Source organism: Centroberyx gerrardi, chromosome 8, assembly GCF_048128805.1.
Source record: "Centroberyx gerrardi isolate f3 chromosome 8, fCenGer3.hap1.cur.20231027, whole genome shotgun sequence".
NCBI lineage: Eukaryota > Metazoa > Chordata > Actinopteri > Beryciformes > Berycidae > Centroberyx > Centroberyx gerrardi.
Genome location: NC_136004.1, coordinates 16,516,406 through 16,533,113, shown reverse-complemented (window position 1 = coordinate 16,533,113; position 16,708 = coordinate 16,516,406). Strand labels below are relative to the sequence as shown.

The following is a 16,708-nucleotide window of genomic DNA, read 5'->3' as shown; positions in this document are numbered from 1 at the left end:
GGGTGGAGGTGTCTGAGGGCATTAAGGTCTTATCTCAGTAATCTCTATCAATGCTGCACAGCCAGCAGCCTGTGGTAATGGACTTAACCAAGTTAGCTTTAACAGGGAGACACCGTAACAGTGATATATGGTTCCAGTTAGACTATCAAACTGAGTTTGAGCTCATTTGTTAGTGATGTAGTTAAAGTATTCATCCTACTCTACTGGTTTTGTAACTAGCGGCAGGTTTTGCTTCATGACTCTGGATGCTGAATGTTCCTTAAACTGCCAAAGGAGCTCAAGGTCATTATTCACTCCTGGCATGCGTCAGCCAAGTGTGTATGAGTGGGTTAGTTTGTGTGTGTGTTGTTGTTTATAATTATCAGTAATGAGGCCAAGGCTGAGAATGGGGTGACACACATATGGATAAACAGTCGGTGAGAATTCATGTGTGTCAAAGTGTCTGAGCCCTTGGCAGACCAATGGTCCCAAGACAGTCAATAGATTCATGAAGCTTCATACAAAAACCACTAAAAAATAATGCAAGCACTATTTATAGTAGAACAAATTATATTTATATTTATTCAAGCAAATGTACACACACTCACACTGTTAGTTCACAATGTGTCAACACAGGTGTGTGATCGCTATTTCTATTTTACAGATATCAAACAGTAATTCAAGAAGGGAACACTGACATACAAAACTGGCAAAGCAATATTTTCTGAAACAAAAACAAACTGGTTGTGTAACTGGAGGTAAGTTAACATGAGAATGGCACAAATATAAACTCTGGCACATAAAGGGGTGTGTGTCCTGATGCTTGTGTTGCTAAGTTATAACCTCCTCTGTCTGGCGGAGGTGTGTATTACTGAAGCAATGTGCTGAACACAACTAGACTTAGTGATGTGTCAACAACAATCTGCATTCTGATACCTGTGAAGCTGTGAAAATAAACATGCAAAGACACAGTATCTGTTACAATAACTAGAGTGCAATGCTGTAAATACAGTCTTGAGACCTTGTGTTATCCCTGAACAGTTTTCTTTATCGTCACTTTATCATCAGCTACAGACCAAACCTCTTATAAAACTGTTCAATTCAAACTTTGTTAAACAGCTTCCCTGCATGCATCAGTGGCAAGAGGTAAATGTGATTAGGGGACGAAAACTGAAAGAATCACTCATAATCTGTAATGGAGTGATGGTTTAAGGGAAAAACAATTAAAACAAATGGCTATAGTATTGCAGCACTTCCTAAAATTATAATAGGTTAAAATATTTTCATCCAAAATATAGAGTCACTGTATTCAACTATTTCCAGTTTGTTTAGGATTCTTAGCTCTGTGTCAACAACACAGGATGGCTGATGTTGCAAGGTGGTGGAGTTTAGGAAGTTGGTTTCTCTCTCTCCACACAACTTTGGGGTAAAGTTGCCTCTGAGTGCTGACTTGACAGATCTGTGAGAGGCAACTTTGCCCTACTGTGTGTCGAGACAAGACTGGGTCAAATAGTATTTGCAAATACATTTTTATGGTTTGTTTTAGCTTACTTTGATGCCACATGGTGGGGACAATACAATGAGTGCCAGAAAGTCTTTGATAGTCAATTCAATATATTTCTATGTCTAATTATCTAAAACTATTTGAATTGTGCTGATTTTGTCAACCCCAACCATCTAGTACTCCAAGATGGGTAAAACAAATGCTAAGAATTATCTACAGCTACTATTTGACTCATTCTAGTGCAGTGCACCTCCTGCACAAACCAAGGCCTCGGAGGTTAATGAAAGCTTTCTATTTCCTCAAACGCCCCTACACTCTTCCCTCCAGCCCAGCTCTCGTGCAGCTTGACTTCAACCCTGACCTTATTCTGCTGCACTAATACCCCCGAGCTTCTCTCTTTCAGAGTAAAAGCCTCATTTACACTTCAGAGAAACATCATGTTTTATGAATTGTTGCTGCGATATCAAACAATCCTTTTCAAAAGCCCATCCAAGCATAAATCTAAATGCAATTTTGAAACAACTATTGCTTGCATAAAACCTGATGTCATCCTACAGGAGGCGTGGTTGAAAATTTAGCAATTAAGTGGGAATCTAAGTATAGTCACAAGCAGGTCGTTGTTCACTGGCATGATGGACGAAAAGATAAGGGGACAAACTGGCTTTATAAAAGGGTAAAAAAAGAATACAACCAAAACAAAATGACCACATATAACAGAGTCCCAACTCAAGCAACATTTAACATGTATAGAATGCTGCTCCGGTCACTAGTATTGCATTCAGTTGGAGTATATAGGAGGTTACTTTAGACATTTGTATAGGGTTGACCTGTACAAGCAACCTCCAAGCTGCAGGGCTGGTGCAGGGTGAGAACTGCTTCTTGGCTGGGGACATGCACAGGGGTTCGCTGTAGGCTGTAGGCTGTAGGCTGTAGGCTGTAGGCTGTAGGCAGGACTGGAGGGACAGTATTGGTTGATTCACAGGAGTTTCTCAGTCTACTTTTCCCATCTTAGCGATCAGCTCGTCGCAGATCTTGGTGAGTTCCTCCATCTCTTGATTCTGTGACAAAACACAACAGAGCAAATATATGATATGGATGCTGTAATGTGACCTCATATTATTGCATCTTAAGGTATAGGTATAGAATTGGCATGCAGCATTATGAGGATGCCACTGACCTTCTGCTGCAGGGCTCTTTCCAGAGACTCCACCCTCATCTGCTCCTTCCTCAGGCTGGCAGTCAGCGCCACATTCTCTGAGCTTGCCTTTGAACGCACCTGAGCGATCTCCTCATTGGCCCTGAAAGAGACATGGGGGGGGGGTTAGAAACAGAGACATATAAATGACAACATATCAAAATCGTAAAAGTGATTTGATTTTCATGACTGATTTGACAGGAAGGATGGAGTTTCCTTTTTAAACCCTACCTGTCTAGTTTCTCCTCAGCATGGAGTTTGAGTGTCTGGTATCTCTGCTCCTCCTGTTTGACTCTGGCCAGATACTCCTGAGCGCACTTCTTCAGCACCTCTTCATTCTGTATGGGAAACAGAGAGCAACCACAATGTTGTATATCAATCAGCCTGACACAGAGAGAAACAAGTATATAGAAAACAGGCACAATATTGTAAATCATTACATTATACTTGTCTTACCAAGGAAAAACAATGCAGTGGTGTCCTATGTAGTGGTGATTCTTTTAACCTTTACTTATCCAGGTATGGTTTTGCTGAGCATATATGCTCTTCACCTTCTCATTCTTCTCAATTCTATATTTACACATATTCACTCCTGGCAGCTACACTAAACCAGCTGGGGGTCAAAGGCTTTGATCAAGGGCTCCTTGATGATTTTTCATGATTAAAACCAGTGACTTTACGGTCAAAAGTTTGTTTCTTTCACCTCTAGGCTACCACTGCCTTTCACCCTTATTCCCTCCCTAATCTCTGATTGTCCTCCAATTTCTACTACTAATACCTGATCAACATTTTCTTTGAGCCGTTATCCAGACATGAACCTGTCCTCTGACCCCATACCTTCTTAAAGCCCTCCAGGGTGCTCTTCATGTTTTCATAGCGCCGAAACAGGTCAGAGAGAGAGCGCTCTACAGAGTTCAGGTCTGTCAGGGCGGCGTCCTTCTCCATAGTCATTGCGTGCAAAGACTTCTGGGAACTCAGAGTGTTGCGTTGCTCATCCTCTGATTGGAGCAAAAGAGAAGACTTTACTGTTGAGAGAGTACTACATAATTGTGGTTTTAATCATGTGACAGTGTTTGCATCTAATGCTGCATCTATATATTTTACCACATAAACATTAGTCAAGTAAAGAAATTGAGAAAATCTTGACTGAAATATCAGACTTAATGTTTGTTTTTACAGCTGCCTTGCCGCTCCACACACAGAACAATGTGCACTACTGTTTCTGCCTCTTAGTCAGCATAAACTGTACCAGCTGAAACCAAGTACCTTGTGGTAATGTAATCATTACTGTGACCAATGAAACATATTCTAACACTTTGACTCACCGATCATCTGAGCGATTGTCTTCTCATATTCTGCAACAATTTTCCTGTAATAAGAAAAAACACGTGATGAGACTCACTGAACCTTATGAGAGACTGTCTGATTCTTGAAGATAAAATGTAGCCTACATCATCATGCTGCTACTTCCAAAACAGCAAAAAGTTAAAGAATAGTTTATTAATGGTTTATACGTCTCTAGACCCAAATGTTCCCCTACTTGTCTACTTGACTATTCTTTCTTCCTCTTAGCTTTCCACCTGTCAAACTCAAAAAAACATTACAAAAATATATATATATATATATGTATAATGGACTCCTGACTCTCTTTTCACACAAAAATGTAAAGAGCAAAGTCCCACACAGATAAAGTCCCTCCACACCAATTGATTGAGTTGTTTCAGTCAGTCAGCCTTTTGCAAGACAACCCTCAAGTCAATCAATCATGCTCATTTCTCCAAGATAACTGATTAAATAAAAAGCATCATGTTTCTTCACCTCATCTCAACGACTTCCTGTTTGCTGTCATTGTACTTCCTCTTCCAGTCGCTGGCCTCCACCTCCTTAGTGATGATCTGAAAGGAGACGTCTACCGTGAGCAGAAATTTACATAGAAAAAAACTTGAGGAGAAAACAAACACACTGATGACACTGATGATGTTTGGCACTGACTTGAGTGTGTAAAAGCAGGTGATGTATGTACCTCCTCCCTGATGAGGGTGAGAACTGCCTGTTTCTCTGCCTCACTGATGCAGATGGAATCCAGGACCTGACTTCCCGTTTTCTGCATCTCACTTCCCTCCGACTTGTTCTTCAGCTTGCATGGATCTTCGTACTGGTCAGACAAAATCAGATGTGTTGTCCCTCATCAGCTACTGTACGTTCAGTGATATAGTGGAGGGTAAACCCATGTAAACTAAGAAGAGTTTACCCATCTATCCAAGCTATTATAACAACATGCAGAACTAGCATCCATGTGTACTATTATAATGCATTTTTTAAAAACTGGTTAAAATGATAATCCCCAAGATTTTAATTTTCCTTGATTCTGGCGACACCTTTGATGATAAGTGGTCATTGTTTTCATGTTTTGGACTCAATGTAGGCGCTGGCCCAACATAATAATAAAGGCACTCAATGTAGACTGCGGCTTCTTATATTTCTTTTACCTTCTTATTCAAACCAAACCACTGTTGTTGCTTCTGTAAATGTAAAACACATCGCTTCCTTCCTGTGCAGCAGAGTATTTTTCCCAACACCTCATAGATGTTTCGAACAGCAAATGTAAAATCTTTCATGATCTGGGTATATGTTGAATCACTAATTTGTTATATATATTGGTGATAGAGATAGCAAAACTGACATTTATTTATATGAAAAAGTTGCTGATTATGACTTTAAGGTTGCCCACCCTTTTATTCATCACTATAACCCTCTGTAAATTCTTGGCAGTTGATTCTAAGTGAAGACTTATTCTTAGTGACCTCCATAAAGAACTCTAATGTACTAATGTAATATTCATGAAATGCTGGGCTGCAGTTTAGGGTTTTTTGTAACTTGTTTCTGCACTTGAAGCCTCTGGCTGGTTATTTAACTCATTTTATTTCTCTCTCCTCCCCTTCTGTATGCCCTCTCTTCCCTTCTCTTCAGTCTTCTCTCTCATCCTCTTGCCTTCATTAGCTTCTCTCGTTCTCATCTCTCTTGGCTTTCAATCGTTGTTCTAAAAACCTTGTGTTCCTCGTTCTTCCTCCCCTCCCCCGCCTCTCCTCTTGTCCTTCCCTGGATTATGACAGTCATATTCTAATCTCCTGAATGATAATCCAAATCCCTCTGTCACCTGAGTAGATTGACATAGTGGCAGACATAAAGGACCTCCTGCTTTTCTAAAGCACATGAGTGCAGCCATCATGTCAGACAAGCTGTCATAGCGTCCCTGCTGCAGCCCCAGACATAATGCAACAAGCTCACATGGCCTCAATATATCATTTACCACGCAAATGTCACTCATTCAACTCACAACAGACTTAATGAGGAACGTCAAACTTTATGTCAGTACAAAGCAAATTGTGTTGATCTTTCAGTGACAAGTATGTGGAGTTGACAAGTGTTGACTGGAGTGTTGTTTGTCCACTCAGAGAGCCGATGTGTCTCCGGGGCGAGTGTTCAAAACTAACTAGAAGTGTCAAATTAACTCTGATGGGTGTGGACTTTTATAAACACTGGCATAGTGATGATTTTTATACTCTCACACTAAATTAACACTGACAATTTTGCTGTGTAGAGGTGACGCATGAGCTCTACTCCTACACTAGCCTTACTGCTTGTCAGTCAGCATACAGCACCATCTGAAACTGAGCAAAATGTGGCAATGTAACCATAACAGTGACCAGTGAGACTGGTGCTGGGAGAAGTCTGGGCTGGACAAGGCTCTCTGTTTCCTGCCCTATCACAGTTCAGGTCGAGCATTAAAGAGTGCTTCAGCCCCACCTAGTGGTGACTGGTGGGATCATTGTTATCATCATTGCAGGTGCTTTGGTAAGTGTAGATGAAAGATCTAAAGCTCTGACAAATGCTATATATAACTGTGTGGCTGTGTGATAACGGATAATGTATGAATAGACTGTGTTTGGGCCTGGCAGATGAATGTTGTAGAGTAAAATGATTGATTAAATGTCATAATTCCTCACCATAGAGCAGCAGTCTGACTCCTCGGCTCTGGATGTCACACTGCATTCTGGGCCTGGGAGAAAGCAACACATAACATATTAATGTACACACGTTACACCACGCTTGTACCAAGGGAAGAATTCAGGGTCGGTAATGTTGTGCGTTTGGTAAAAGATGATTTATCAACATGACCAGCAGGTGGCAGTACATGAGAGGTAAATATCATATCTCTCCGAATCAATTGTTTTCTTGCAGGCAACATCAGCCTGTTATGATGACATACTTCCATGTCTGTGCTGTGCACTCACACTAGAAAGATGAATAGTAGGTCAATAAATCTTTCATATCTGAGCCAGCAAAATGCTAATGTCTGCAGTAAAATACCAATATGCCATTCAAAATGCCATTCGAGACCATATAACCACGGGCCACTGCACTTGGTGCCAGTGCCACAACACAGCACCTCTGTGACAGTGAGGTCTACCAACATCAGATCAGATCACTAAAGCTGTGTCACATGTAGCCTGGAGGCTCCTGTGGTCCAGTACAATCTGGCTGTTTTGTCACACCAACAAATCCCTGCTCAGATGCTGGCTCATGACTGCTAGCTCACACAGTCACAAGTTTCGATGGAGCGCTAATTGATATGTGGGGTTAATGATTAATGTTGTGTGTCTGTGTGTATAAGAGTAAAGCAAAGATGACCTTCTCTCTGTCTGTCATGGATCGACCACGGCTGATTGTTTGCCCAGAGGGAAACTAAAGCAAACCATTGTCTAAACTTAAACAACCAGCTATCTGATCGCTGTACAGTAGAAACCTCAGGTCTAAATCCCTCTCGGACTAAAAGGAGAGCGAGAGCTAGCAGCATGTAACTGAATTGCCCCCAGACATTTAGACATTATGAACACAACATCAAATAGATCTTCATTGACCCTCTCACTCACTGCTTTGGTCCTTGTCTGGTTTGACTCCACTGCTCGCCAGCTTCTCCTCGTCTGTGGCGTGGCCTCCACGACGGTCATCCTTCAACAGCAGCAAACAGAAATACCCACACATACTGTAAGAACTTTAGGCAGGTAGGTAAACAAAAATATAAAACATTCAAGAACTAACAAACACTAAACACACAGTAAACACTGTTGATCCTCACCTGTCCACTAATGTCCTTTTGCACCGGCTGGTTCTGCTTTACTTTACAGGAGTTCCTGAGTACAAGGAGGATGGAGGTCAATCATAGCTCCGTGTGTGTGTGTGTGTGTGTGTGTGTGTGTGTGTGTGTGTGTGTGTGTGTGTGTGTGTGTCACGGAGTCCTGCAGTTTCCCATAGGGGCTCTAAGTCGACCCATGCATGCTGTGTAAGCATGTAGGCAGGTGTAATGGTGAGAAGAGAAAGCAGGAGAGACAGGAAGCGTTATAGTCGGACCTCATTGCCTTGCTCTGTGTGTGTGTGTGTGTGTGTGTCTGTGCTGAGCTCGCATACTCTGCTAAAAGTGCTGAATTACACAGAAGAAAAAGCAGATTAATGAAACAGGCTGTTGACAAATTGAAATAAGAGCAGGAACAGTTGTGCAGAGCATTAGGAAGGAATTACAAGGTTTCCACTAACACACACTCTCTCTCTCTCGCTCATTCGTACTCACACACTCTCTCTCCTCTACTTTATACTTTATACTCTATTCTTCACACTTTTTTCTGCCTTCACTAAGTGTTTGTGAAATTTAGGTCAGATGGTGGACACAGCAGGCTGTGGAGTTAGCCTGGACTCTCTGAGAGAAACAAGCGCTCTTGTATTTAGAACAGCTAGGGTAGAACTTAGAAACACACACACACACACACACACACACACACAGTTATACAGTACTTACAACAGAACACAGAGGAAATGGACTTGCTCAGCAGTCCTGATGCCACACAGAGAGAGGGGGAAACAGAATGACAGGTGGGGGAGGAAGAGGAAGAGGATAAGGGAAAGACACAGGAGAGGACGGGGGGTTAGGGGTTAGGTTAAACACAAGGGTGAGGGGCAGGGTTATTATAGCTTACTAAAAACTAAAACTACATCTAGACAAGTGAGAGAACATTTGAGGAAGCTGAAAATAAAAAACTACTGAAACTAAACTGAAATGAAAATCTCCCAAAACTCCCAAACCAACAAATAAAATAAAAAAAGCCCTGAATTATTTTCATTTCCACTGCTCCAATGCTGTGAGTGAAGTGTGGAGAATCCCCTAGTAAGGAATAGTCCCAGACTGAAAATTTTCCGTCAGTATGTACACAAATAAAAAAAAATAAAAAATCTACATTAAAACAACATCTGTGGAAAAAATAAAACTAAATCTAGTAAACCCTTCCTGAGAATCCTGAGGAACTCAAATTCTAAAATAAAATAAAAATAACTAAAAGCAGTGGAAATCTATAATAACGCTGGTGAGGGATGAATGGCCGGGCAGAGAGAGAGAACAGATGATGTGGTTGGATGAGTAGAGCTGAGACGCTCTGGTAGCTACAGAATGGTTCCTGCAGTTTGTTAAAATGGAAACACTTTCATGTCAGACTGACCACATTTTCATTCAGCAGCAAAACCACTGAATTTCGGTACTTTGCTGTAAGATAGTTCATTGTGCACAATAGTGAGCGTTCGCTACTGTTCCCTATAGCCAGAAAAGAGCAGAGTTTGTTCAGCTCCCAGATCTGTGGGTCAGGTAGAGCTGCAAATAATCATAATGCAGTTATTTTGCTGAATATTGTAATTGTGATGTAAATTGTAATACAGTACACAGATGCTAATTTTTCAATATTTTAGATTTTTCAGCAAACAAGAAATATTTTTAATCAAAAACTGGGATACTGTTGCTTAAGATTTGCTCAGTTTGAGTACAATGAATGTTGTTTTTTTTTACAATGTGCAATTTAGTTTATAGACCAGAAATTGGACTCTGAAACTGAAGTAGTTCATATTGCAATTAATTGTGCAGCCCTAATCCAGTTAATCCAGTCACTGCTTGCATGTAAATGTAGCCATTGACTGGAAAGAGGATGGTTATGATTAATGATTGAAGAGGATTGATTTTAATGAATGTATGCCTTTGTGCGTGTGCATCTCTATGTGCGACTCACGTGATAATTGTGCCGTTGGTCTTCCTGGGCGACTGTCTCATGGAGTCCTCATTACCTTCCAGGTTACAGGTCAGCTGTGTGTCTGACAGTGAGGGGTCAGAGTTCATGTTGCCATTGAGCATGTCAGGATCCACACAAAGGTCATGGCTGGGGTTCAGGTTAGAGTCGGGGCTGGAGTCCGAGGTCATCGGAGCCTCGTCGTCCACCTCCGAGGGATCGGGTCTGCTCAGGGGGGAGAGGACACTCAGCGATGGGGGCCGGACGGCTGGAGGCTGGGGCGGAGGGCTGGACAGACTGGGCTTGATGCTCAGAGTCAGGTTGAGGTTCTGGTCCAAACCAAAGCTGCTGTTGTTAGGGGAGGAGCCGGTGAGGTTGTTCAGGGTATCGACCTCTTGAGATGAGACGGGACCGACATCCTGGTTGGAGTTCTTGTCCAGGAAAGGGTGTGACATCAGCTGTCCATCATCTCCAGGAAGCACTGTGAAAAGGTGAGAAAACTGAGTCTCGTTCCCTCTCCCAGCATCTCCATCCTTCAAACACTAAAACCTAAAATCCCCAACCTGTCGCTAACTGATGATTTTAGCTGTCAGGGTTGATGTAATGGCCTTTCCTCTCCTGTTAAAACACTTAAAATGGCTTCTGGCTTCCTATCAGAGCACTCAGAATAGCTCCTCACATCCTGTGTGCTCTCACATCCCGTTAACGGCTAGCTAACGACCGCAGCAGCAGGCTGGTCCCCGTTGAGTCACACTGCTGCTGGTACACAGGACTCTCTGTTACTGAAAAATACACCCACACACCATAAAACCCAGGAACACACAACTACACACAATAGTAAAACTAAAAGACCCTCAGTTCTTTCTTTCTTTCTTTCTATCTTTCTTTCTTCCTTCCTTCTCTCTCAACATGCACGCACACACACACACACACACACACACACACACACACACACACACACACACACACACACACACACTCACACACACACACACACACACACACACACACACACACACAGAGTGAATGAAGTCATTATGGTTTCATTTTGGGTGGGTAACAGCTTCTCACACAGTTTGTCATGACGAAAGGCTGATGTGTGTCATTACATCATACATTAAATTCATGTAAGTTTAGGTAAACTTTTGCTCAGTATTAGGGTACAAGAACTGCACACACACACACACACACGCACAGACGCCCCTCGGAGACAGGGAGTAGATGTAGAGGAACCACACCCAGCCTTGCAGAACACACACCGCCACGTGGCCTAGCAACAAAAACAACATCGGGCCCTGTTACAGTTTCACAACTCCATGTAGAAGAGGAAGAGACGACAGAAAGAGAAGTGAGGGACAGCGAGCGAGAGACAAACAGATAGAACAGGTAAACATACTGGTGTCTAAGATGTCATGAACATCGTGAGTCCTGGTTCAACAGTAGATACAGTCAGATTCTGGCATGTGACAGTGGATCCCCCTGAGCTGTTTACGTCTACTTATAGTCAACCAGACTATCAGTTTCTTCACACAGTAAATGCTTTATTTATGAAACCAACCCAGATTCTGTACCCACCATGTGACTGTGTTAGCATGAAAGGGAGACTGTTATTGTCTGCAAAGGAAAATGCAATAATAAACAGATTAATCTCCCTGTTATGATCTGGTACGGTCTCCCATATGCTCTGGTCAAAACATTTCCCTAGACTAGCCATCCAAAATCAACTAAGACTGATTTAATCCTTAAGGCTATCATTCTGATACATTGATACACATACAAATACAATTTTGAACTCCAATTCTGCAGAGCAAGTAATGGAATAGAAACTGATGGAGGTGGAGAGTTTGCAAATATCAGCGATATTATAGTATTTGTTTCAGCAGAGGAGAGGCACTCTGTCTTATCCGTTACCATGGTAACGCTGAGGCGGCCTCGTTTCATGTGTGTGTGGGTGAAACCAGGACAACAGGAGGGGAGGGAGGTTAGGAGGGGGCCGAGGTTTGGACAACAGCGGCTGTTCATGGGGAGAAAGGAGAACGGTGTCTCTGGGGGTGCAGCTTCAAAGAGGCAGGAACCCTCCCACCCATTTTTCAGTTGATTTACCAGTCTGTGCCTAACAGGAGCGAGCTCTTTTACGTTTCTAATACACCTTCATACACACAACCTGGAAATATTAGAGTATGCTATTCCAAGTCCTTCCCTTGTAGGAGGCCTGTCCTATGGGCTGACACCTTATAACCTCCTACATCATCAGAAACAGACATATTGACATTCTGTGTTCAACATGGTGGACAACATGATGCTCCAGACATGGAGTGACACAGGTTAACATAAAAAAACCATTACCACATTAATTTTGAGACACTAACATAATAATGCTAAACAAACAAGACCATCACTAAAGAGATAAAGCAGCCTCTACTGGCCTCTACACTGCATTCTACATTGTGTGCCACCAGGTCCAATCTCAGGAAATCTGATGGATTGCTTTACAGCAGAAAACAGCAGGAGGACGCTGTTCTTCCAGTGCAAATGGAGTTCAAGCTTTCAGAGTTTCTCGCAATGTCAGAATGAGTGAAAGGCTGATGGACAAATCACTTGCAACATGCTTATCCTCTTCAATAAAACAAACACGTTCGGAGCAATGTCTGTAGCAACATCCAATGGGGTTTATGGGTAAAGTGGCCTTAATTTTGAGAAACACCAGCACTAACAATACCACTGGTGTAAGATAAAGACTGCCAATCATTTCGCCCATGATCTTATTTGTTTACCGTTATTATACCAAGCTATCATAATTAATTTGACAATGACATACTGATGTTGAAAAATACTACAGCCCCAAACTTTCACACCAAGCGAAGCAGAGTTTGACCTGGCTCTGGACCCGTGAATTTCCAACATCACTAGTCAGATGTGATCGGGGTTTGATCACAGAGCAGGAGCACTGGACCAGCCAGATGGATCTGCAGTCTCACCTGTGTGGTTGGAGTTGTCCAGTTGGGTCAGCAGCTTCACAACACCAGGAGACTCTGCTTCTGGAGTCTCAAAGTTCCCCTCAGAGTCCGAACTATGGAGGGAGACAGAGAGAGAGAGAGAGAGAGAGAGAGAGAAGGAGAGAGAGAGAGAGAGAGAGAGAAATTAGAGCTCCATGGAAGTGTTTGAGCTTGGCGTATCTGGCATGGTATCTGGAACAAATGATGAAATCTCCAGTTTGAAAATGAAAATGGAATATGGAATATGAACTGAGATCCATAAAATAGTGATATCTATTCCCATAAAATTATTTAGAGCATGTAATAAAAAAATTATGGAACACTATTGAAGTTTTTGGTATCTTTAGGCTATTAGACGGTTGCAAAATAACAGGCTAACATCTTTAGGAGTGGAGGGGTATTGAAATATTGATTGATCAATCTGATTAACTACATATACTGTAGATGCCATAAATTGTTATTTAATGACATATATAAAATAATATAGCCAAATATCAATGTAACATCTTCTGTTTTTCTTGAAGTGACATGAAAACAATAGAGTTCAAAGAAGCCCAAACTAAACAAGCTTTTATTTTAAGGGAAGCCAGAGGAAGGAAGAGGCGAGGAAGTGAAGCCTGGGCCCTGCAAGGCCACCTGCATCCTTTGCCCCTCACTAAGGACACACTGTGTCCCAGTACACTCACACACACACTCACACACACACACACACACACACACACACACACACACACACAAAGAGCACACACAGTCTTTTGGTCTGCTGTCTCAGCTGCCTAGACACCCAGCCCAAATTTATTTCCAAACTGTGGGGAATGAAAAAGCGAATGAGAGAGAGAGAGAGAGAGACAGTGAGAGTTTATGTGGGTGTGGGTGGGTGGGTGTGTACCCGTTCCCAGGCGCTTGAACGCACATCAAAACGTCCACACTCTAATGAAAAACAGCTCAAAGGAACAAAGCCCACAGTCCCAATACACAAGCAACCCTTTCGCTCCCTCTCTGATACCAGCACACACAAACACACACAGAGCTCTACACAACAAAACCATAGAGTTAATCCTTATATACATATCACACACACACACACACACACACACACACACACAAAGCAAATCCACACAGAGTCATGTCCCAGTGATGGCCCCTGCGCCGCGGTCTTGGATGGTTACTTAGAAACTAGAAAGGGACAGAAAAAAATCCGAAATCAAAAGCTTTAGAAACTGTGGCTCTCCTCCCTTCCCCCAGCCTTCCGCAACTGTTCCCCAACTGCCAAACAACACACACACACACACACACACACACACAAACACACAAACACACACACACACACAAACACACACACAGACCTAGACAGTCAGATTCTCACAGTGTTTGCTCTCTCATAAGGAAATAGGCCTGTGCACACAAAGCAGACTGAGCAGAGAGCAGCAAAATAGCAGTTTGAATGTCTGTATTTTGACTAAGAATCTGTTTTTAGTCAATGACAACATGACCCAGTCAGTGGGATCAGAGTAGGAAAGAATCTGAGATTATACCACAACAGCAATCAGCATGTGTGTGTGTGTATAGTAACTGCAGATTCCCCTGAGTCATACTGACAGGTGGTGGACACACACACACACACACACACACAATCTACTGGCTTACACGTGACCGCAACATAGGAAATCTCTCTTCCCCAGCCATCCTTTCTCTCTTTCTCTTTGTCTTTCTATCTCTTCTACAGGCATCAGACCAGCACACACATAAACATACCCACCTACACCAACTCTCTCTCTCTCTCTCTCTCTCTCTCTCTCTCTCTCTCACACACACACACACACACATAAACAAACATCTGTGGCCTAGCCTGCTTACTTGTCCTTCTCGTCATCCTTGTTTCCCAGTTGCCCCGCCTGCCCCTCGTCCTCTGCCCCCCCGGTCACTGCTGACCAGGTCCATTTGGCCCACTGTACCGGAGACAACCAGGACATCCTGAACAACCTTTCCCACTGACTCCACGTCTGATGCTAAAACTGCTTCCACCTCTACGGTCGTACAGTCCGGCCTGGGTCGAGTCCCACTCTTCAGTTTAAACTTGTCACTTCTGTCAATCAGGCGTCCGTTCTCCTCACAGAGAGTCTATCGATCTGTCTTCATGTCCTTCTCCCGCCTAACGGCAGAGTGCTACCGGATCTCTCTCTTGTTGTCGAAGATGTGCGGGTTTTCACGGCCTCCCCGCAGGTTTTCTAGACGGCTCGCTCACTTCCTCCTCGCGTTAAGCTTTCCCATCCTGCTCTTCTGCATTGTTGACGACCGTGAGAGGGAAACGTGTGTCACACTGCTGCTGCTGCTGCTGCTATTGCTGCTTTTCTCCCCACAAGCACTGACTCACACAGTGCAGATTTACTGGAGCATCAGTAGTCACTCCTCTCCCTGCTCCCCTCCCTCCCTCTCTCCCTCTCTTCTCTGTCTGGGTGGACCGGAGCAGCGATCAGCTGGTTAGCAGACAGCAGCTCCCTCCCACAGCTCGCCCTTCTCCTGCCTCCCTCCCTTCACTGCATGTTTGCTAACTCGGAGTTTGCCTCTACGCTCCCTGATTCTTTCAGGGTTTGTCGATTGTGAGGGAGGAGAGGAGGAGGAGGGGTGGCGAGGTGGAGGTTTCCTCTTTTAAGAGGCAAAGGAGTCTGGTTACTCTGGGACGGACAGACTACTAGAGGTGAGAAAGAGGAAAGAGATGAAAAAGAGGAGGATAGAGGAAATGAGTTGGCAAACAGAATAAATTTGAGAAGACGTGTGGAGATGAGCCTGGATCTGAAATTATGCTATTGCTATAGTCTATCTTCCTGAAATCATACCACAGTACCTTTCTGAAATGATACTATCACTATAGCCTTCTAAAATGGCCTACCTTACTGAAAGTATACCATTACTACAGCCTACCTCACTGAAATTATACCCTTCCTGTTGCCCACCACTGTGTAATTATAAAATTACTTAAGCCTAACTAAATAACTACCTTCATCAAATGTACTGACTGTGGCATTTAAAAGCCCAGTCCAGATAAGACTACATCCTTTGGCACCATGGTTGCTCCGCTACAGGCATTGTTTATGTTTATTTCTTTGGACTGAAGACATTTTTTCCTCTCAAATTAACTGACTGAGCTGTTGATACAATACCAACAGGATTAGACAGCCCACCGGGAGTTTTAAAGGTAATTTGAAGTTGTAAATGGTTTGTTTACTTGGCAGCTCCCGGGAGTGAATGTGGATAACTTTGTAATTGTGGAGCAGAGCTTTGCTGAAAAAGAGCGTATGTGCTTAGTCAACTTTCCCTGGATAAATAATGGTTTAAGGAGGAAAAGAGATATAAAGATGCAAAGACATTATTTTCAGCTATGATTATCTATAGACTATGCATCTGTGTGACTGATACTGACAAATAAATTCCAAATTAGGCCTTTAAACAGCCGTTAACGGCATGACACATGACCAAACCTACAGAGGATCTATTGTTCACCAAAATAACTAGGACAAATACAAATCAATACACTAAGCCTAGCTTTAACACGACTGATGCAACTACATACCCATCAGGCTGACAGCCTGTAATGAGGCATATGGATGGAAGCTCTCATCCCTATGCACGCACACACACACACACACACATCCACACACACATACATAACCACGCATGTTCACACAAGTGCTGCTCAGGCTGTTCATGGATGGCTTACGTAACTATCAGTCTAGGATTTCATATTTATACATCACACACACACACACACACACACACACACACACACCTACACACACATACACACACACACACACATACATAACACAGTATCTAGGCCAGATGAGATGTGTTCTTTGAAAAAACATGGACCATGACTAATTTAATAACATTCAACTACAATGAAAAAGGCAACACGGAAAAGAAAAGGGAA

The 16,708-nt window shown here is 42.9% G+C and overlaps 1 protein-coding gene across 1 annotated transcript; it reads right to left on the bottom strand.

Moving 5' to 3' along the window:
- Positions 1 to 537: 537 nt before the first annotated feature.
- On the bottom strand, positions 538 to 15,129 carry LOC139912046 (transforming acidic coiled-coil-containing protein 1-like). Its single transcript, XM_071899736.2, has 13 exons — positions 14,635 to 15,129; positions 12,760 to 12,851; positions 9,785 to 10,262; positions 7,819 to 7,873; positions 7,613 to 7,691; positions 6,686 to 6,738; positions 4,702 to 4,833; positions 4,497 to 4,573; positions 4,004 to 4,047; positions 3,516 to 3,676; positions 2,910 to 3,016; positions 2,661 to 2,781; positions 538 to 2,541 (listed from the first exon to the last, which is right to left on the bottom strand). The coding sequence occupies exons 1-13, from the start codon at positions 14,748 to 14,750 to the stop codon at positions 2,473 to 2,475; spliced, it is 1,584 nt and encodes a 527-aa protein (XP_071755837.1). The 5' UTR covers positions 14,751 to 15,129; the 3' UTR covers positions 538 to 2,472.
- Between the last annotated feature and the right edge of the window lie 1,579 nt (positions 15,130 to 16,708).